Genomic DNA, 23,484 nt, shown 5'->3' on the forward strand with positions numbered 1-23,484 from the left:
TCATTAAAGATGTCCATTAAAAACTCATGGGGGCAAACTGTAACTTTACCAAAGTAACAAACAAAAACAAGACATTTCATCAATATTTGTATTTAACTTTAATTCGTTTGCCAGGATTACAAAATCATGTCAGTTAGTTTTGACCCCCCCCCCCCCAAGTCTAGTTTTTATTTTAGGTAACCCGGGTTTTCACATGTAAATTGAGTTTTAGAACTATTTGATTGCTTTTAAAAACCATAAACTGAACCTTGCAAGGTGTGTTTACCTTGCAAGGTTCAGCGACGAACAATTCTGGATAATTTATTTGGAAAAAAAAGAATTAATTATGTACTTTTTAATTTTGCTTTTTGTAGCCTTGTGTGTTAAGCATAACTAGGGCAGAGATAAAGGGGGAAAGAAGGGAAAGGACTAAAATCTGAAATACCTAAAAAAAAAAAAAAAGTCACCCAGAGTGTCACCTAATGGACTGAACTGAAAAATGAATGCAAACATGAGATGGCTACCTCTTCATTCACTGGGTGATTTTCTGGAAAGCCCTGATGAGGGTTCCAAGGTGGAGAAGAGGACACCAAAAACAAGCAGTCAATCTCAGCGTTCCTTATCTCAGACTGCAGGGAGAAGTCTGTCCTTGTGCTCCTCATTAACCAGGTGCACACATTATCCACGTGCATTACACATGAACACAGTCAGAAACCTAAAAAATGGCAGACGTGTTTTTTCAGTGGTTCCTCTTTCTTGTGTCTCTTGTTTTTTGTAAGATGTGCTCTAAACTTTACAGTGTGGGACAATTTTAGTGCTTGTAATAAGACAAGGAAACGTAAATGTTTTTTTTTTTAATTTTCTTTTTCTATTATTGCAACATTTGACCACTTCTGAGGACATCAGTATCTAAATGCATAACGTGTAACAAGCGAAATGTTTCTGCTTTATCCTTTTTAGCCCTCGTTGTGTAATCTCTTGCTTCCTCACAGCAGAGTTTGTGAACCACTGATGTGTCACTGCTTCAGCTGTTGCACTGACTTGAATGTAATGACATCATGGTGAAAGTATTTTTTTTTTTTTTTTGGCCTATCACTCGCATAAACAGGGCGGATGTTACGGAGACTCTGGGCTGCACATTTCTCTGCAGAGCTTCTCTTGAAGAATGTTGCCTCAATCGTTTGTTGGAAATGTAGGAAGGTTTGTGCACTCTGATGCAGAGAAAGGGCTCGGACGGAGCTGAAAAATACCCATGAGTCATAATTTCTCAACTGGTGAGTTCTTACTCTGTGCTTTTAAAATGGCTGACACACTCCTTTATATAACCTACTGTAAGCTGCATGCTTTTATGTAACCAGAACATATAACAGATGCATCAGATTTGTCATTAGTTACTGAGGGACTGCATGAAAATGGCCACACCATCTAGATGCCCGTCCACATGGTGTGTTAGGTTTTAGTCTCTGGTTGACTCCAGGAATCTTTTACCACATGTTTGCATCATCTGATCAGTGGCTGCAAAACTCAAGTCAGTATAATTATTGTAAACAGTTGCTTCCCCTTGTCTCTTTGTGACTCTACAGTTCCCATCATGCTCCAGATGTTTGTGATGATCTATGTGCTGTCAGTTGTCGTCTTGCAGTCAACAAATCCCCCATCTAAGAGAGGTCGGAATTTCACCATCCACTCATCCCAGCTGGTCTGCAGTCTGCCGGGCCCAGCGGGGCCTGCAGGGAACCCAGGAGCCCCTGGATCACCCGGGGCCATGGGCCCCATGGGGCCCCCCGGGACAGACGGCCAAGATGGGAAGGATGGAGAGAAGGGAGAGAAGGGAGATCAAGGTAGTAGTTAATCTCTAGTTGTATGTTACTGTGAACTTGAATGATCTTCACATCATATATGTCACTGATCTGATTTTTCTTTAGCACCTCTCCAACATCTATGCACAGATGTCTGAAGTTGCAAGTTCTTAACTGTAAAGGGAATGTTTTTATTGCCATTTGACTTTTTTGGTCATTAGCTTCATATTCAGACCTTTTTCAGTTACTTAAACGAGCCTGTTGATTTATTATTTATTATCACAAGTTTTGAAGAGTCAAAAAACATCTAAACAGCCCTAACATGCCAATTAATATGCTCTTTTCTTTTGTCAGTGACAATTTCACAGGGAACGTTTTAGGCTCTTAAGAGCTTTTGGTCATCAAAACAATTAAACTACTCTCACAATTAACAGAACACTTTGAAAACAATCAGATATAGGGAAAAAATGAGGGTAATAGGCATGCTAGTCCACCATGTCCACACGCTTTGCCATGATACTGGGGGGCTCTCGCACTGCTCATCCTGTTCCTCTTTGCACAAAGGAGCAGACACCAGTCTCTAAGGACCTTATATGGCCTGTCCAGCTCTCCTAGAGTAACTGTCTGTCCCCTGAAATCTCTTCTATGACAGCAAACCTTATGCTAATGGCACGCAGTGATGTGTCATTCAAGAGTTGAACTACCCGTAGAACCTCTAGGATCCAGGTATCACCTCATCCTGGCAGTTGTTACCAGTGACCCTAGACAAATGCAAAAGTAGTGAAAAAACACAGTCAGAGGGAAAATGTCAGTGGCTTCCACCTGTAAAACCATTCCTGTTTGGGAAACTGTTTCATTGTTGCCCCTCTACTGCACCCAAAGCAGCTGAAAGTGATTCACAACTCCCTCCGTATCATTTAACTGACCAGATCAATATCACAGAAGTTTAACTGATTTTCTACACTCTGAGTTAAACGTGTTCCTTTATTTATTTTGAGCACAGTATTTGTTTAAAACACGATTTTGGATTTTTTAGCCTTTATTTAGATAGAATAGTGAAGAGAAGACAGGAATGCTAGGAGGTCTTGGTGAGACACATGGTAAATGGACCCAGGCATCTTCAATAGCCTTAAAGAACATAGCTAAGCTGCTCAAGCATGTCAGCTATACTGGTGCCCAGATTATACTATTTTATTGTCATCTTGTTATTATTTATGTGTTATCAGGTGATCCAGGGAGACCTGGGAACCCAGGCAAACCGGGTGAGAAAGGTCGTGAGGGTATTATTGGCAAGGCCGGACCTCGGGGACTGAAAGGACAACGTGGAAAACCCGGAACATCTGGAACCTGGGGACAAAAAGGAGACGTGGGTGACATGGGCGAGGAAGGAGCTCCAGGTGGTTGTAACTGTGGCAAGCAAGCACGATCAGCTTTCTCTGTGGCTGTGACAAAGAGCTATCCTAAAGAGCGCACGCCCATCCGCTTCACCCGGATCCTGCTGAATGAAGGGAATCACTACAATGCCTCCAGCGGGAAGTTTGTCTGCGTTATCCCTGGAGTTTATTACTTTACCTATGACATCACACTGGCCAACAAGCATCTCGCCATCGGGTTAGTTCACAATGGGCAGTACAAGATCAAAACATTTGATGCAAACACTGGGAACTATGACGTGGCATCTGGTTCTACTGTTCTCCACCTGAAGGAGTCAGACCAGGTCTGGCTGCAGATCTTCTACTCGGAGCAGAACGGACTCTTTTTTGATCCTTTTTGGACAGACAGCACCTTTACGGGCTTCCTAATCTACCCTGACCAGGAATTTCTCAATGAAGCAGATAGAAAAGCAAATGCTCAGGATGAAAATGAATGAACTGTAATTAAGATTTATATCTAATTGAACTTCACAAGTTTGGGCTTTGTGGAATTTCAGTTGTTTAAGACATTCGTCACCAGGAGGCGCACTAGGAAAGAAAGAAAATCAACTGGAGGAATCACACAATAAAGCCTTAATAGTGAACAAAAAACATTTTACCTGAAATATTATGCCCTGTTCTCATAAAATATTTAAATTTATGTAACCCAAAATAATTTAATTCTGTTTCTTTTTTTTAAACTCCTTGATAGGAGATGGCACAGTGCCTTCTTCTTTTTCCCCCTTTTTCCCTTTATTAACCATTATAAAACACAATTTGAAATAAAATCTAAATTATATTGTAAGATAAATTATTTTACAGTGTTTGTGTTTTTGAGTCAAAACTGGTTAGCACTGTCCTGGTCCCTGTGTGGAATTTTCATGTTCTCTCCAGGTTCCTCCCACAGTCCAAAGACATGCAATTAGGTGGGTCAGGTTAATTGGTGACTCTAAATTGCCGGTAGAATATAAGTGTGAATGGTTATCTCTCTCTTTGTGTTGGCCCTGGCGACTTGTTCAGAGTGTACCCTGCCTGTCACCTGGGATAGGCTCTAGCCCACCCCTGCAACCCTGAATTGGATAAGAGGAGGAGAATAGGTGGAACAGTTTTTGAGTATTTGTGTATGGTTCATTAACATGGCGTGTATTTTTGTGTTCAAGTTCATAATTACTTTCATGACACATAGAAGTGTATTCTATAAACTAACATCTTTTAAATAAAACTAATAAGCATTTTAGAAATCAAATAACTCATCTTAGAGTTTTATTAATTTAATTAAATGTAATTTCTACCGATTGCGCCACTGGAGTTTTGCACATACTATCAATTTAAATGGCATTTTACTTGAACACTTGTATTAACTCGTATTGCATCACTTTTTTATGCCCAAAAAATTATTTGAACAAACTGAAAATTTATTCAACTCAAAAAGTTTTTCTTCCAGCGAGACATGAAATTAATAAATGATTGTAAACAGAAATGATGCACTAGGATAAAATAATATGCATGTCATGCCAATCACATGTGTATCAAATTATATAAATATTAACCTGCAGTTTTGTATTTGTAGAAAATTTTAAAATTATTTCTCACTTAAAGTCATCATGCTCAAGGTTGCTTCACGGGCTGAATTGCTTAATAGAATTCAGGTTAACACTTTATAATACAATCTGTGATTAAGGGCATAATCCTCCTGCAATTAAATCAAATTTTAAGGTATTTTGTTTTAAATTATAATGTAATTTTCCTAAAAATACTTAAAGGTAGATACGTTAGAATAATATGTATGTATTTATATGTATTTGCATTTGCATGTATACAATTTTATGTAGCACATGAGTAATTTAAGTAATACACAACTTCATGTAACTTACAGGAGAGAAGAAATAGTGACATTTTAAGTCATTTTAAGTAGTGTCAAACTTCCGGGTATTTTACAGGAAAGGAGACAAAAATTATACTGTGAGTAAATTTAAATACTGCATAAACAATTTTAAGTACCATACTACATACTTTCCTGGTAATTGTGCCATCTTAAATTACAAGTACATTATGCTTTTTGGGTTGTTGGCCGTATTATAGAGTGAATTTAAGTTACGCATTATTTAAAATTACTTGTACATGAATTAAATGTATTTACAGTATAAATACTTCTTTGTTTTCTGTAAAAAAAACAACCCAAAACACTTTTCCCCCCTTACCTCACTTCAAGTATTTGTAGGTAAATATAATTACATTGTAATTTCAAATAAACTACATTCCACTGCAATTCCATTTAATTAGTCATGGGCCATACTGTAAAGTGTTACCGAATACAGGACAATGACAGACTACATTAAGGAGACAAAGGATTGGAGAAACACAAGAACATGCTGCACCTCCTGTGTTTCTTTACTTTTAGAGGCCGTTCATCACCATTTCATGGACCACAGGGGGATTTTTAACTGGGGTTTTATACTCAAATGTCTCAAAGTCATCTGTGGGTATTCACATCACACATGGAAGCAATTAATCACACTTGATCTAATGTGTTACTTAACTAAAGTATCCATAACCCATGATACTTCAGGGAAGAAATGCAATTCTGCATTTAAACTTGTGCTTATGTAAAAGTACAAATGCATCAATGGCAAACCTGAAAACTTCATTTTAGAATAGTTAGTCAGTGTAGAGCTAATGTAAACAATTTACCCATGTAAAGTGTTAATAGCTATTTGGAGTCAAATCTTTTGCAGTACGCTTCATGCAGGCACAGCTTCTGCTACAAACACTCAGATAACAGCTTTCTTAAGTAAACAGAAAGAAAGCAGCATTTTATTTATATACAGGCTCAGCTCCCCTGTTCTTATGTTTGCAAAATCTTCCTTTTTGTATGGAACCTGGAAGCATGCTGTATAATTCTCCTACTTAGATGGCTCTAGCTAAAAATAACCGAATCACTTCTAAAAAGTGTTATACTTGAATCAAACACTTTCCTTCAACAAAAATGTATGACTGTGTACGTGACAAATAAAAATTTGAATTTGAAAAATGTGAAAATATGATGCTTTACTCTCATCTCTGTCAGTGGCTCAGTAGGTAACCCAATGCACCACTATAGAGCCTCATGTTCCCATGCAGAGATGCTGAGTTTAAATCCCCCAAAGTCAGCCAAGAGTGATGTTTAGCAAAATGGACTCACACAGGTTTGCACTTAACGAATGCCAGTGTGATATCTAACTTCCTTTAAATGGCAGTTGTCATTATCAAACAAATATACTGAAGCAATTCCTCAGCTAGACCATATCCTATTCCTTCCCCTAAACTAATTCAAACAGATACCATACTGAAAGCACAGTATCTGCTTCACTGCTTTTGTGGTTCCCCGGGTTCCAGCATTTACTTGGGGATCATTTAGCTCAAAGCATTCAACCAATGTTTTTAAGAAGCACACACAAGCTCTTTATATCTTGCAGTTTAAGATAATTGTTAGCATAAATCTTGTGCCAGATAAACAGTTTATAAAGGCTGTTGAAGCCTGTGTATTGTTGTGTTTTTTGGTACTGATACAGGGGAAAAGCTTAGAGTCAGGGATACAGTGCTGTGACAATTATTTGCAAATTTCTCTATTTCTTATTGTTTTATATTTGTCATATTTACATGTTTCAGATCATTAAGAAAGAAAGAAAGAAAGAAAGAAAGAAAGAAAGAAAGAAAGAAAGAAAGAAAGAAAGAAAGAAAGAAAGAAAGAAAGAAAGAAAGAAAGGGGTCAGATACTTCTTCACTGGACTGAACAGTTAGCTCTCACACTTGATAGCATTAAAATAGACAACTTCAATAACAGCACTTCCAAAATCACTGGAATTCTTGCTCAAAGGGAATACTGTCTGGGATTTCTGTCTTAAAAGATAGGTAAATGTTTAATATAATATAATATAATATAATATAATATAATATAATATAATATAATATAATATAATATAATATAATATAATATGCATTCGTTAACATTTTGTATATTAAATAAATGAAATGAGATCCTTTGCTGAACTGTAGCCGTTTGTAGTTCTAGCGGTGACCTTTAAAGACTACAATTCCCAGGCTGGGGGAGGAACCTCACGTCTAGCGCACGAGCTCTGTAGACCAACAGTAGCAGCTGGCTGAGCCGAAGAGGCTACTTTGTTAACAGCGAAGCCACCGGAGAGAAAACGGCTCAGTGGTTTCTCTCGGAAAAGTGTGAACAGTTTGGGGGAAACGGGGAACCCGAAGGCCTGTCGGTGGGATTTAACGGTGGCACCTACTCTGTTTTGTGTTATTAACTTTGTTTTTTCGCCGACAAAAAGAGGTCTTACTCAAAGTTGAGCCGTAGCGGAGTTCTGTCGTTCAGGATGTCGGACTGAGACAAAGGGGTCTGGGGGGCATTCCCGACGGAGCGGTGAGTGAAACAGGCGATAACTACCAAGACTAAAAAAAGAAAGAAAAAGTTTTCTTTGTTGCTGATTGCCGGAAAAATAATCTGAGTTTGTGATGAGCTCAGTATTTCTGAGCCTGGTGGGCACAGTTAACTTAAAGCCTGTTTGGCCGCAGTCTCGTGGTGTAGAATCGCCTTCAGTCATAACTGAAATGTAGGACTGGTTGGTGATTTGCCTTCGCGATGAACAACCACGTTAAAAAATGAGATTTTATGGAAGGCTGCTTTGATGAGACTGACCTACAGCATGGTCGAAGGGGGCATTTAACCGAGCCATTAGGTTTCCGAACACAGAAAATGGCCTATGCGGGGAAATAGACCTGTGCAGCGAGATAAAGGTGTTTAAAAACTTTATCAAAAACGCATTCCTCGAAAGGGTATTTATTTATTTATTTTTTACTGTCAACGAGAACAAAACAGCTAGCTTACTAATCCTACATTTTAAATTAAAGAGAACAGTTGTAGAAAGACTTAAATTCAGCTTTGCTTTCTTTCCTCTCATGTGGTAAAAATAGTCTCAACTTTCAGTGTGGTGGCTATACTGGCTTGGCCTTGCTTCTTTCTTCAAGTACCTGAACTTTGTCTGATTTTGCTTTCAGCAGGTAAAACTAGGAAAGATGGAGAGGGAGCTGGAATGGTGGAAGGATCAGTTAGCTGCAGATATCCATCAGTCCCTCCGCATTAAGGTGAGTTTGTCTGAACTAAGCTCTGTTTTAACAGGAAGTTTTATTTTGCCGACCTTCTTCTGACTGCTTGCGCTTAGGATAACTTAAATTCACCTTTAAAAACAGTAACCCCCCACCTCTCCTCACAGCACTAGGCTTTTGCAGCTGACATTTTCAAACAGTGAGGCCAAAATCAACAGTGTCTGTTTATCACCAGCTCAGAGGAAATCTAGAAAAACGCCAGCAAACATTGACAGTTTTACTTCTGCCTAATCAAATCCGTGAATTAAAGTGATTAACAGTGAGTCAACAAACACTGATGTTAAACTCTCAACTGCAGCTTTGCCAAAATTTGTTACTCAAATGGATTATAAGTGTTTAGTTTTAGTTTTTTAATTGCACCCTTTGCCTTGTTCTAAAGACCAAGTGATTACTATTGATTTTCAGAAGAAAATGTTAAAAGTAATTTTTCTTTTTTTGAGCAGTTGTGGCACGCATTTGAATCAGACCCTGAGCTGTATTGATATTCCACGACAAGATGTAATGTTGCGAGGAAAATATAATTACCCGGTCCTGCTGTCTATTTAAACATAGTCTAAATTAGATTACATGGAGGATTTAAGGCTCATTAATTGAGAACATCTTAATTAACCTCAGAGCGTGATCATATTTCTTCCCCATGTGTCACTTTAATGGAGACATCTGTCACTTTGCTGGCATTTTCATCTTCATAGTGATGGAGCTCAGGTTTAGAAGATCAGGTATCTTAAATGTGCCACAAATCGCAAGAATGTGTGTAGAATGAGGAGTGTAGCGTATCGGGTGGTTGTGAGCTGCATGTAATGAGTCACACGCTTACATAGCATTTGAATCAGTTTACGCATGCTGGACAGTGTCTGACTCAGAGTGAGCTGTCAATTACACTGAAAGTCTTTATGCAGAGCTGGAAACAAAACAACACGCCCACTCTTTTCTCATCTGTGACAATGAGAGACATGCTGTCCGTCTCAAGTGTTTCTAGTCAAATCTAAAGCAACTGTTTTCACCACAGTATGATATGCAGCACTAAATGATCTAAAGTTACAATACAGGAATACCTGGTGGATGCTGTGCAAACCTGCCTGTGTTGTACTGCAGTGAGTTAGACAGTTTCAAAGCAGGTTTTTCTCAGTTTCTAAATTATTTTGATCAGGCGACTGATTTGTAGACAGTTGTAGTGTTTTTTTTTTTTGTTGTTTTTTTTTATACATTTTTTTTCTTGCCATGGACTTGAATCTTTTACCCAAATTCACAGGAGTCTTGGTCATCTACACAAGATCGCAGATACCACTAGATGTCTTCATGTAGAAACGCACTACAGTTGTTTCAAAGAAAATTGGGAATTTCTTTACAATCATTCCTTTACCTAGGCCATATTGGGAATAAAAGATATATAGGAAAGCCAATAGATCATAGAAAATCACATTGGGTTTTAAGTAGTAAAAGTAGATAAGAATCAAGTTAAGTAATAATAGTACAATAAAGAGGATTAAACCAGATAATGCAAATTGAAGCATGGGTACACTGTTATCCCCCGATTACATGTAATAAATGACCATAAGACTTTCATTTGAATTTGAACAGACCTCAAGATTTCAGATTTTGTTCTCAAGACTAAACTGTTTTTATGCTGAAATGACTGTTTAACTTATGGATCATTAACCATGCCAGATGAAAAAAGAATGCTGCTTTTAGATGACTTGAAAGCTGACATTTCTCTAAACAGAACAACTCATTTAAAATCTAGAGTAAATCTTTTTTTCCCCCCAAAAAATAAAATAATTGTCAGTTGCTTGGTTGTTTTATGTCTTCAGAAATAGTAAATTTCCATAAACCTGTAATGGAAAAGATTGGTGAGTCAGTGTCAGAACCGTGCGTAAAAAGGCCCTCACGCGGTCTTCACATTTCCTGCATGGCGCCTTTACCCCCACAGTCTCATCCAGCCTTAATGATGTGTGCTGCAGCGATAATGCCCTGATGTGGGAGATAGCGGTGGTGTGTAGCATGTGGCAAATTATCAGACATGCAAATCAGTAGGCAGCTGTGGAATCCTTAATTATGGTGCGGATCCCCCACAAAGGCTCCTCTGCACTCCTCGCAGACCCCCCCAGAGCCCTCCCTTCTTTTCACATCCACCCCCATTCTCCTGCTGCCCTTGTACCCCGAGACAGACAGATGGAGCAGAGTTTGGGGAGGACTGGCTGATATGATAGGTCATGGCACCGGGGGTTGGTGTTGCTATGTTGATTTGGTAGGGGGTACTGCTTATTTTTGAATTCCACTGAAGTGCCAGTCTGAAGACTTTTTTTTTAAAGTTTTGCATTCACAGCAAATAATTTTTGTGCAGCGTGTCGGCTATAATAGTACACATTTCCATCAGTGCATTTCAGAGAAACGGTTGATACTAGTATTGGCTGATCTGCCAGGTTTTTTAGCTGCTGCCCTCCAATTTGTGATTTATTTTAATGGAAGAATGATAAACAAGAATGGAAGGCAGTGGTTTGTGGATATATAAAAACTGATTACTAGTCAGATTGGACGATTTGATCCAACCTAAGCTATGGGATATTCTTGAACAGCAGTCCCGACATAATGTGGATATTTTTCCTTTATTTTAAGGACTCCTTGCTGGCGCTAAAGAGATTAATCTGCCAATCCTTGATCTCTTATCAAATCCCAAAGCCCTTGTTTTTATGCATCCAAAAAAACATAAAAACATATTCGAGTATTAGTATCATGAATTCAGGGGGAATAGCTGTTCTGTGTACATGCAGTTCCAAATGTCTCCTATTTCTTACTCCGAGGCAGGTTTTGAAACTAGAAACTTGGTCTCTCTCCAGTTTTCTGTAGCTGATTGGGAAGATACTCAATGCTGATTCAATGCAAATGCCCCCAAGTGTCTTCATTCCACTTTGAAACACATGCAGCTAATTGAACATGAATAGGAGATGGGCTAGGGGTGAAACCTAATCCTATCTACCACTCAACCTCCACTGGAGGCCCTCCCCTTCCCTCCCCATACCACATACACAACTCATCACACACAAACCCTCACCCCTTTGTTCAGAGACCCCTGCAATGACCCAGATTAGCTCCAGTTTTCTGCTCCAATGGTGAATTAAATGAAACGGATCCAGGGTTGAATCATAATCAAGAGTTTTTGGTATAAAAATAATTTCCTTTCTTAATATGAGTATCATACCCACCACTCTCCTGACAGTAGTGAATCTAGTCAGCATGGCTCACCATTATTATGCATATTCTTTTCGACCCGCATGCTTTTTCATCACTGCTTCCTGCCCACCCTGTTCCTCTTACACCCCGTCATTAACATCCCTGTTATCTTTTCTCTCTTCAGGAGCTGAAGTTGCCGGCCTACCGGGCCCATTCTCCCCAGATTGGCATGCGACGGTACTTTGCAGACTTGTTGGCCATCCTGAGTAATCGCTACCAGCTATGTCCTACAGCACGTCACTTGGCAGTCTACCTGCTGGACTTGTTCATGGACCACTATGACGTGGCTGTCAGGCAGCTCTACATCATTGCTCTGTCCTGTCTGCTGCTAGCTAGTAAGTTCAGAATCAGCTTTTTATTTTCTCAAAACTTGCCCCATGCTTTTTCTATATTCCAGGCATTTAAAAAATATTTTCCTTGATAAAATCCTTACATGTAATCTCAAAATAATCCCATCATGCTTTTAAATGGATTAGAGGTCATTTCACACCTCTTGATAGCTGAACGTGTTATCACACAGGTAATAAATGGGCTGCTGTTCGTGTTGGAGAACAAGGTTTCTCTATCTTTCACAAGTTAGCCCCACTCTTCAAGTTGATTGGAATTAGTTTATTTATGAAGCCATGGCTGTTTGGATCTGTGTTTTTTGATACTCTGTGTTTTAGAGCAGTAAATGTAAAAAAAAAACAAAACGCTTGGTCGTGGTGCTTTTTCGCTTGTGTCTTCTAACATAAAAAGGACCATATGAACATATTAAGAAGCATGATGGTGATTTTCTTTCTTAAAACTCTTTTTTTTTGTAGATGAAAGTTTTAATTGATGTTCTAAATGGTTTTCTTAAGCTTTAATCTGATAGGAACCTTTACTCAGGTTAAGGTTTATGTTTTCATCTTAAAAAGTGTTATATGTCATCTTGTAACTACACAATGGTTGCACTGTGAGTCTGTTGTGCTAAAAGAAATGCTTTGACTGTGGTTTGTGCACAGATGGCACAAGGTGAAACACTTCCTGCAACTAAGCTATTTTGAGTTACACTCTAGAGATGCTTTTTCCCCTTCCAGCTCCACCTTCTAACTGAACCGTATTGACAGTTTACTGTTCAATGTGTTGGTTTAAGATAAAACCAGGTTTCCAATGTGACAGCATGATGGTTCCATTGTTTTTGAGAAACCGTTGGGATTATGATCATGCCTGCAGAACTTTATCTCTGTCTTTGATGCTAGTTGTAATATGATCTGAGTGGCTACTTCAGTTTGAGCCTGAGATGAACTAGTGTTGCACTTTCTGAGGTTAAAATGTCCTCTAATTAAAGCTGCAAAACATTTTGTTTAAAAAAACAAAACTCATTTAATTGATTGCAAATTCCAGCTTACCCAACATCCCAATACAAATCTAATTTACTACCATTAGTTGTTCACTCTCTAATGGCAATTTTCTGCTGTGATCAGCAGAGAAAATATGGAGATATTGTGTGCTTTCTTATTGTCAGCAAACACTTACAAAGACCAAATCCAGCTGTGATTTGAGCCTGCTAATAGAGGGATGTTTTCCATCACAGAATTCCTTTGTTCTTCCAAACTTATTAAAAATGCATCAGTGTGCACAGATGTGAATGCTTTGGTTGTAGTTGCATCGATTTTCAAGTTGTCTTTGTTTCTGCAAAAGTGAGTGAAGTAGTGGTTTAGTTTGATTAGTAACAATTTGCTTTTCTGCTCTGAAGTCAAAAAATGTTTCTTTTTGTTTTGTGTAAAGCAGGTGTGTTAATCAACATCCCCCCCCTCCCCCCTAGTGCAGATTCAGGGTGTAGGTTGTGTGGTAGTTATTAGTGTCTGTATGCCTGTCTGGTGATTAACAGACTGTGAGGATTTCTGTACGTTAATGTAGCCCTTGGCATCATGGGTAATTAGACTAATGATGCTGTCAGAGTAAGAGTCTGGAACGGGGCCCGTTCACTTGGGAGGGCTCAGTTTGTGTGTGTGTGTGTGTGTGTGTGTGTGTGTGTGTGTGTGTATGGAGTCGCATACATGCCGCTTTTGCAATCAGAAGTCTCTGTGGTGTGATAAATTTGAATATAAGACTTGAAAGAGTTTTTTTTTTTTTTTTTTTAAATCAATCTCCTGAGAATCCAAGAATAGCTTTGTGAGTTTGTTAATTTAGTGATATAATTATTATCAACTCAACCTGGAAAGAGGTTATCCTTCTAATCACTAATAATTAATCAATTTAAAAAAAAATCTTTTGATTGTGGCTTTCAGATACTAAGGCTTTCTCTTGCTCTCCTCTCTGTTCTCACTCCTCCAGGACTTGAGGGAGTCTCTGTCATGATTGATGAGGGCTTGAAAGTGCATTTCAATCAAAGTTGTCTCGGGTTTTCATCTGTGCCTTGGAATCTGGCCTAGTTATTGAACAACCTCCCCAGGTCTCACTGACTGGCTTTGACAGGCACATACATTGTCTTTCTTTAAACTCTCCTGGCTTTCAAACTCTGTTAATTAATCAGTACCTCTTTCATACTTCTCAGCAGTCACTGCCTAATCCTGTTTCTCCATTATATCTGTGTTTTTTGTGGGAACTTGTGAGTGCTTGTGTTTGCGCAAGGATGAGCTCCTCTTCATTTGTGGTAGTAAGGTTATGGTCAGTTTTTTATAAACAGAGTAAGTGGAAATGAGGTTTATTGACTGCTGATTTTTATTTTGAGAAGAAAGCCAATATATTCCCTCAGAATTAAGTATCTGTTGTGTTGAAGTCCTGCAGTGATACATCAGTCTTGTTGACATTTTTTTTCTGATCAGGACAGGTGAACTCTCCTGAGTGAATCTCAGTTACAAGCTCTCGCTGAAGGTGGTTTTCATATATTTTGTTCCATGAGCCCTACAACTCTTATTGCCTGTTCTTATTGTCCTTATCTTCAACGTTATGCTGCTCTGTTGTTTGTTAATTGCCCCTTGGGGATAAATAAAGTCTTCTGATTCTACAAGAAAAGAGCATCCTGTGAAATGGCACAACTAAAGAGACTACAGCGTGCACTTACATAGGCGTCGGAGCCCGGGGGTGGGGAGGAACTGTGTGCCGAGGGGCACCTGCCATATGCTCTCCGAGTCAGGCCTCAAACAAAAGCCAGTCAATGCAAGCAGGCCAGCCAGCCAGCCAGCCAGCCAGCCAGCCAGCCAGCCAGACCCTTCCCATAGAGGGGGAGGGGAGCACACTCCAAGGGGTGGAGGTTGTTGTGTGTGCAGGCTGTTGTGTGTGTGCAGGCGTGTGTTTGTGTGTGTGTATGGTAGAGATTTGCCGTAAGCTAATGTCACTAAAAGAGGACATGGTTGCTGTGGCAACCTTGTGATAAACCCACCGAGTCCTTTCTTGTGGTCACCTCATTAAAATCCACATTCATGTCTGATCCATTTCAGAGTTTGCCATTAAAAGGCTGCCACTACTACCACCAACACACAGACATAAAACTGGCTTGTTCTGGTAATGTCCCTTTACCTTCTGCTGCTGCTGGCTCTGTTTCCTCCTCGTTCTCTCACCTTGTCAGGGTCGGGCAGAGAGAGCCAGTCCTGGGACAGGATAGCCAGTAAAAAGCACTCCCACATCCCTGAGGGGGTTGGGAAATGAGTGGAGCGGTACTTCAAAGGCAGGTTGACTGCTGATGTTAAACAGGGTAGAAAGGGAGGGAGAGGTGGTAGCCTGCAAAATGGGACATGTTAGAACTGAACCACTCGGTGGGGTACCCTAAAATGTTGATTAATAGGGGACCCACTTCCCTCTCTGTCCAAATATGTGATTCTGATTGAACGGTTCCACAAGTTTTCTTGAAAATGTTATTAAAAATATCCATAAACAGATGTGGCAGTTCATCTTTTTGTTTGAGATCTTTTTTTATAATTATAACCCCCAACTGCAGGCAAATGTCAATATTTAGTCGAATTTTGTGTTTTGTTGTGCAATGCCTGAAACTCCCCACGAACTACCTGTGTCACCACACATACTGCATGGCATTTCACACAGTCAGTCTCTGAATCCCCCCCACACAATCTCACACAATCTCACACACACACACACACACACACACACACACACACACACACACACACACACACACACACACACACACACACACACACGCGCGCAGGACTGAGTCTTCTCAGTTTCTCCCCGCTCACCCAACCATTCAGCATCAGGGGTCAGGGGTCGGCCCAGGCCTACATTGTAAGAGCTGGCAGAACCTGGGGTGTCAACACAGAGGTTCTGTGATGGAGCTGTGACCAATTTTTCCCTGCCAATGAAAGATGAACCGACAAATACATTGTGTTTAAAGAACAGGGGAAATTCCTTCATGGCTGTCAAGTTGAAGAGAGAAAGCAGGGTGAGCTTTATTTATGAGAGATTATCAGCATTAATTGATAGCAGTAAGAAATCCTGTTTGGGAAGTCATTCACATGTACCACAGGGCTGTTGGTCGATTTATCTGAAGCTTTGTTGTGTATAAAGTCTTTTTTTTTGTCATTCAGGGCTTCTGGTTTAATGTGTCCTTTTTCAAATATATATTTAGATTTTCACCAAGAAATCTGGAAAGATGCTTTAATAGTTTTAGATGTGGTGGGGAACTACCAGGTGAAGAAAGTTTGAAGGCTGATCAAAAACTGGTAGAGTTGCACATTGTCAGCAAAATGGAGTGAAACAGAAAATGAGTCCTGTGTATGTGAGAGTACAACTATCAGGTTTTCTAACAGCCCCTATCACTCTAAACTGCTTTCCATCTCCACCCCCAACTCCCATTTTTCAAATGACACACCTGGGAGGAAGCCTTGCATCCTGGTCTTACCTCTTCCTAACCTTAACCTGTGACACACATCATTAAGTCTGAATATTTTTAACAACTTGCTCCACATTTTCTCATCATTATTATCACCAGTGTGTTCTGTGAGAAATAATAGGTGTCTTGTAGTTGCTCTGTATGGAGAAGTACATGGTTTAGATGAAAAAGAAAGCTTTTAAATAAAACCCTTGGAGTGTCACTCTATACTCCTTACTGACTTGAGATACAATCATGTAGCCGTCTGCATTCCAGGTGAGCTGAACTCACAGGAGAGGAATGCATCATCTCTTTCATACTGGCAACAGTGAAACGGCACACTGTTATCCCAATAAAATAGCAGTGAGTAGATATGATACAATTTACAAAGCCAAACACTGTGATTAGTACTTGTATGATTGTATGTATCATTAGTACTGGTTTGTGTACACTTGTGGATTTAACAGTGTAGTGCTATATACGGTTTTGCACATTTGATTTTGTTTTTAATTTTTTAAAACAGACGGAAATGACTCTATAATGCTATTTAGCTCTGGATATTTATTATTTAACAACAATTTTATATAACAACAGTTTAGGTAAGTAATCAACGATTTAAATAGTATTTTAAGAAAAATGTCTCAAATTAGTCTAAAGTAATTTTCTTACGGTAGTTCATCTTGTCCATTGGCTCCTGGAAAGCAGTGTTAGATTTTAGGTGCCGTTGTAGGAGGAACAAAAACTATGATCCTAGAAATCTTAGAAATGGTATTCTGATGTCACAGAGTTTCTGCTGGAAACATGAAGTTTGTTTAATGTCCGATCCACCACCGCTCCACCTGTTAATCTCAAAAATAGTTCCTGGCCGCACTGTATGTGTGAAAATGACTTAAGCCTTCTGTTAGAGGAAATTATATACGTTTTCATTTTTGATTGCTGTTTGGATAAAAATGTGAAATTTGGGAACAACATCTTTCAATTTTGAGGAACCCATTGGCTATTTTTCAATATTTAACTTAATTAAAGCTAGTTAATCAGAAAAAGCTATGAATAGATGGCTGGATAATGTATAGTTACATTTTTAGTGCTCTTTTAGATAACATTTCCAAATGGTAACTGGTCTGATTTATTGTACTTCAGAATTAATAGAACCAGGAGCTACTTGTACTCTTAGTTGTAGGCTTTCTGATTTCATCTTTCTGTCATGGTGCAGGCTTTCTGTCATTCAGAACAAGATTCCTCAGACCCACCCATGTCTGTGATGGAGAGAGAGCTATGTTACACTGTATTTGCCACACATGAAAAAGACTTGCTGCTGCAAGTGTGTGTCAAATCTAGTGAAGTATAATTAAACTTTTTTGTTCAAGAGGAGGACTCTGTCATCGCCACTAAGCACAGTATCACAGTATGTGTTTAGCTTAGACAGTCGAACCCTTCCTCACACAGCCTCTTGAAACATGCTCTCGTGTACTGGGAATGGCAGCAATGCATCATACAAGAATGTCTTAATCTTATTGCAAATCAGAAACCGAGTTGGTGAGAGACACTCTTATTATGTATATGTTATGGCTGTTAAGGGTTATTCTCTAGTGAGCTGAGGCACGCAGAGAAGCATGAAATGTGCTAATCTTGATCATGCCTATCTGTTACTGTGATTGCATGTAGTTCAGACTTGTTTAATATGAAGTGTAAATGACGAGGATGGCCTTTCAGACACTAAGTTGCTATATTCAGATGCTGTCAGACTGCAGGAGAGGAGTGGGTGGGTGAATAAAGTGAATTTATTCACCATCCTGTGTTTTTTGATGATGTGTTCACTTATTGAAATGACACACTGTAATCTCCATGATATTAACTTAAACCTGTTTCTGGTTTAAACTCTTGTTATGGTTTGGCAGGTTTGACTGAAGATTATTTTTGGACACTCATTGTTGTAAACCAAAGGAATAAGCACAGAACACAATAAGGAGCTTGACTTGTGTGTCTTAGGATCAAAGAGACTGGGGTTATGTGGGGATAGGGGGGCAGTGATGCCTTTTTATGGCAGTGTCTGTGTGGACATAGCAGTCTAGGAGCAGACGGGGACCTGATCCAAAGGATATGAGGGTGAGAGAATGGGACAAGTGTGGACTGAGCCATGGACTGAATCTGAGTGGTTGTAAAACAGCGCTGTTTCTTTGTGCTTCCTGTTCTGCCTGATAGACACGATTACTGCTTCTCTACTAATTACTGTCTCACCCCCACATCCCTGCATGTTGGCCTGCCAGTCCCATTCCCTCTCTCTTCCTTCCCCTGCTTAATGGTGGTTTGCAGCATAGGTGATAAAATTTATACTTGTAGGAAGACACTCAAGACGCTCTACTAGACGTGGGCTCAAATATGAAAATGAGGTCTGTTGAAGACAATGACAGTATCAGGTAATTGTTGCTGTTTGCTTATAACTGTAGCTGGGAAAGGTTAGTAAAGCTCCTGTTTTCAGTGTTTCATTGGCCTTGTCTTAGATTAGAAGATTTACTCCTGCAGAGAGTTTTCGTTGAGTTTTCGGATTAATGCATATTTTCGCCAAGCTGAAGTGTAACATTTTAATCCTACCAGCGTGATATAATGGGGTAACATTTTGTCTCCAGGCAGGAAAAATATGTATTTTTGATTATTGAAATGTCTGCAAATAAATTTTTATTCTCAATGTTATATTATGTAAATTCTATCCTTATAAAGAAAGCAAGAGAGAGCAAATCGGACATTTAGACATAAATATGCTTTAATAAACGTGGCAAGTCTGGTGGTCCTCAAAATTAAAAAATTAATTCATTAATCAGATTAATATTGGCTTATTGTTAAGCTATTGGGTTAACTGTATTTTTTTGCAAATGATCCCTGGCAACACGATCACATGCAGTCCTGTTGCCAGGGCCAAAGAAATATTAAATCTAGTTTAGAAACCTTTTCTCTGTTTCTTTGTCTGTAATACAGTACTGATTTATTTATGTGTTTATGTATGTATTTATTTATTGAATGCTTCTCTTAGGTGCTTCTCAATTAGACTAAACTGTATTAACTTGATCTGTTCCTATTTATCAGGTCTAAGCAGTATGAAAACATTTGTTGCAGAGTATTATGTTGTAATCATTGACAATATTTTTGGTGTAATTTATCTGCTAGGATCCACTTTTGTATGTCCACAGGAGGACTTATACTTGTTTAAAAACTGCTTATAGCTACATTATGTTTCATCCCGTAACCCATTTGTTTAAATTTAAAGTGTCTTATTGCACAGCTAAATGTCCAAGGCTTCTTCCCAATAATTAGAAGCAGTATTAAAAAAAAATTGAGCTCTGATTTTGAGAGCCAGCAACTTCCATTGAAAGTTAGTAGTAAAAGCTGCATGCAGTTTGTTGCAGGCTTTAAAGGGAGTCTGTATCAGTGTAACCCGACCCCTCCTCGCCCTCATTCTTAATGTTTGAGAAGAGGCCTGTTGGACCCTTGGATTAAAGGCATAAACACCCCACTTCATTGGTCACATGGACCCCAGAGGCCTCAGGGCTGTTGCTATGGAAAGCAGGAAGTCTTAGGACAGGGAGGGGGGCTCACCAAAAATGACGATTCTCTAATGTCTGCGAGTGAGACAAAGGGACAAAAGTACTGAGGATTGAGCTGACCGTGTTTTTCATAGAAAGTCCTTTTATGGTCCACTGTAAGCCTCCCTGGGCTTATTACTATAATCACTTTGCTCTATGGCCAGATGTTCGGGAGTAGCCAACTTAATTGCAAATTCTTAGTAGGTAATAAACTGCTTTAGAGCTAACCGTAAACCTGCTGCACATGATGGTAATCTTGTTAAAAAGAGGGAAAACAATTAATAAACATTCTTTAAACACCCTTTAACAGATGCAACTCATTCTGGTTCACATTTTCCATTCTTACTTACTTTTCTTCAGTACATGAGATGATGTTAGTTATGAATTGCATTTTTTATCACCACAAGAGGTGCAGCTAATGATCGTTTAAATGAGTTGGTTCATATTTTATAAATCCATTAAAGCCTACAAATTTTTTTATATATTTTTAAAGATGTTAAAGACTTTTTTGTTCAAAATCTTTACCCATAACACAAAAACCATAGCTAAAAGTCTTCTGCATTAGTGTAATGCTTTATATTTTTGAGAACTTACAAGCTAAGTGCAATACAGAGGTTGCCTCCTTGAATACATATGTAAACTGTTACATAAGTTAAATAAATATTGGATGTTTCTATTTTTTTTTTTTTTGTCTTTATGGCTCTAAAGTCTGAAGGTGTAACTAAAGTTTTATAGCCACCCTCACTACATCTTTGTTTCTTTGCAGGCAAATTTGAGGAGAAGGAGGACCGGGTCCCCAAACTGGAGCAGCTGAACTCTCTGGGCTTCATGTGCAGCCTAAACATAGTTCTCAACAAGAAGGATCTGATCAAAATGGAGCTCCTGCTGCTCGAGACCTTTGGCTGGAATCTGTGTATGCCCACACCCGCCCACTTTATTGACTACTACCTCCATGCCTCAGTGCAGGAGGGCGACCTCTACAATGGCTGGCCACTGTCCTCCCTCTCCAAGACCAAGGCTTTCATGGAGAAATACACACACTACTTCCTGGAGGTTTCATTGCAGGGTGAGTTTAAAAGACGGTAGTGAACTGTACTTTACTTAATGTGTCACACAGGTGTTGAACATAGAGTGATGATCTTTTTTCTCTTTTACAGACCATGCCTTTCTGAGTTTCAGGCCATCCCAGGTTGCTGCTGCGTGTGTGGCAGCATCTCGTATTTGCCTTCAGATTTCTCCAAGTTGGACAACTGCTTTGCATTTACTAACAGGGTACACATGGGACCACCTCACCCAGTGCATTGAGCTGATGTTGCTGTAAGGGACGCACAAACCCACACATTTCTTGATTTATTTCATTTTTGCAGGAGGTGTGATAACAACTGAAATATGTGCCTTTCCCTTTTAGTGCTCATGACAACGATGTGAAGGAGGCCAATAAAGCCAAATCCACACCTCCTCACCGGCCCTCCTCTCTGCAGTCCCAGCCGCAGACCTCTCACCTCTCTCCAGTGTCAGCCATCCAGAGACCAGCCTCCTCCACCTCCTCCACACCACAGCTGCTCTTTCAGCCAGATAGCTTTCCACACATTTCTCAGCATTCCCCATCCCTGTCCCAGCTGCAGGCACTAGCTGAGTCCCAGGCTTTGGGGTCTGTGGTAAACATGTCTCAGGACTTTCTTCAGAGTCACAGGATGGGTCTTCTAGCTGGGGCTGCCTCCATCACTCCTGCGGGGGTGTTCCCCTCCTACCCAAGCCTAACCTCAGGTCTCCAACCGGGGACTCGTGGGCTGCCGCTCCAGGGCCCCATTTCTGTGCAGATGGCCCTTGCTGGAGAGCCGCGACATTGTCTGAGCATGGCTTACAGTGGGAGCTACCTAGGGGCTCATCACACGTTCACAGCCGGCTGCTTTGACAGGTGACGCCAGGAGACGGAGAGGGAACGCAAACCCCCACGGGAGTCCGCTGATAGAGACCTCCAAATCCCCAAACACCCACTTACAGACCTCCTCTCTCTCTCCGTCGCCACCGCAACAGCTTCAGCTTGCCCAGCTCCCTCGTCCCTCTCACAGAGACGCCTCAGACGCAAACAGAGGTCCAAAAGCAAGAAAGATCCAGTGGAAGTCATCACACTGACATGACAAATGCTCCTCTGCCTCATGAAATACTGAGGCGCTGTGAAATTCTTATCCCTATATTCCGAGCTGACTTTATAAATCTGTGTTATTTTGAGACTGTCATCACTGTGAATGAGATGAAAGCAGCCGTGTGATCCAACACCCACCTCATTCAGTGCCTGTTCTCAGTTGTGATAGCTGAGCCAATTTTAGAAGTGCACAGAAGACAAAGTATGTGATAAGCATATCTTGCTGCTTGACGTTTTATTTTTTGTTTTTTTTAATTACTAATCCCAAAAATTGAACATGTTACAGAGAAAATTTGGCTGATATTGTTTTTTGTTTTTTAAGCCACCATTTCAGAGAGATGAAAGAAATGGAGGCTTGTTGCTGACGTGGCAGAGCACAAAGAGACTGTATGTCAGTGGAAATTTTACTTGTGTCTCCTGCACGTCATTGAACATTGATCTAATGAGCTGAAGGGCTTCTCTGAGAATTCCTCACAACATAAGACCTCAGAGGGGACGAAGAAGTCATTGTTCTGTGCGCAGCAGGTGAAGTCCGCAGCTCGATCAGGCGTGCGCTATTTTTATCCCCGCCTCCCTCGTCATCTTTTTTCTCTCTCACCTCCAAAGTCGAGCCTTGTGGCTGAGCCCTCACGCATGCAGGTGAACGTGTGGCTCTGTTAAAGCTGCAGGCTTTGTCATGCTAAAGTTTTAATTTCTCCAGCACCACTCAAAGAATTAAAAGACAAACTGATGTGACTGGACCAGCATGGTGAAGGAGACACAACGCTGGTGTGTGTTGTACATATGAATTGCTGCTGCCTTCTGAACTGTTGGTTCTGTGTCTGTGTTAATGACTGAAATGTTTACATGAACCACTAAGTATCAGGGACTTTAACAAGATTATACTTGAATATGATGCCATTGAAACATGTCATAGCTTTTATTTATGACTTTTTTTTTTTAAATATTCATTTTTGATATTATGTAGTTTTTTGCCAGCTTAGAAATCCACCGTTGGTCAGTTAGTTTTTTTTTTTTTTTTTTTTTGTAACTGTTCATAGAAACAGGCTCAGGTTTTAAGGCTGAAGCTAGCAGCCTTTCCTTCATTATTCTGTGCTTATGCTTTAAAGTGGATGCTAATTCAGCATCTGCGGGGGCTGTTATACTCTCCTTATTCATCACTGGACCATACTGTGTACAACTCAGTAACTGAATGCATGAAATAGTCTGCTACATAGCTCAATAAGCCCGCGGTCGCTTGTTTGACACACCAGTATCTGCAGCCTGTTGTTTCTAATTGTTCCACATTTCTTCCGTCTTCCCAGTGCCGGCTGGTATCATAGTGATACTGTAACTTTGCCGACTCCAATTTTCGGGATCTTTTTTTTTTTTTTTACTATATTTTGAC

At 39.9% G+C, this 23,484-nt stretch overlaps 2 protein-coding genes across 3 annotated transcripts; both read left to right on the forward strand.

The window, feature by feature from the left end:
- The first annotated feature begins 1,116 nt into the window (after positions 1 to 1,116).
- On the forward strand, positions 1,117 to 4,706 carry c1qtnf2 (C1q and TNF related 2). Its single transcript, XM_080901259.1, has 3 exons — positions 1,117 to 1,253; positions 1,563 to 1,820; positions 3,005 to 4,706. The coding sequence occupies exons 1-3, from the start codon at positions 1,232 to 1,234 to the stop codon at positions 3,646 to 3,648; spliced, it is 924 nt and encodes a 307-aa protein (XP_080757385.1). The 5' UTR covers positions 1,117 to 1,231; the 3' UTR covers positions 3,649 to 4,706.
- A 2,624-nt stretch (positions 4,707 to 7,330) lies between these two features.
- Positions 7,331 to 23,378, forward strand: ccnjl (cyclin J-like). 2 transcript variants are annotated; one of them, XM_080901898.1, is made up of 6 exons: positions 7,331 to 7,604; positions 8,240 to 8,326; positions 11,703 to 11,913; positions 20,718 to 21,017; positions 21,109 to 21,268; positions 21,360 to 23,378. In XM_080901898.1, the coding sequence occupies exons 2-6, from the start codon at positions 8,258 to 8,260 to the stop codon at positions 21,871 to 21,873; spliced, it is 1,254 nt and encodes a 417-aa protein (XP_080758024.1). In that variant the 5' UTR covers positions 7,331 to 7,604; positions 8,240 to 8,257; the 3' UTR covers positions 21,874 to 23,378. The 2 variants fall into 2 exon arrangements, with proteins under 2 accessions (XP_080758024.1, XP_080758025.1); XM_080901899.1 differs by having other exon boundaries at positions 8,243 to 8,326.
- Positions 23,379 to 23,484: the final 106 nt, after the last annotated feature.

This window comes from Rhamphochromis sp. 'chilingali' (genome assembly GCF_963969265.1).
Source record: "Rhamphochromis sp. 'chilingali' genome assembly, chromosome: 13".
Taxonomy (NCBI): Eukaryota; Metazoa; Chordata; class Actinopteri; order Cichliformes; family Cichlidae; genus Rhamphochromis; species Rhamphochromis sp. 'chilingali'.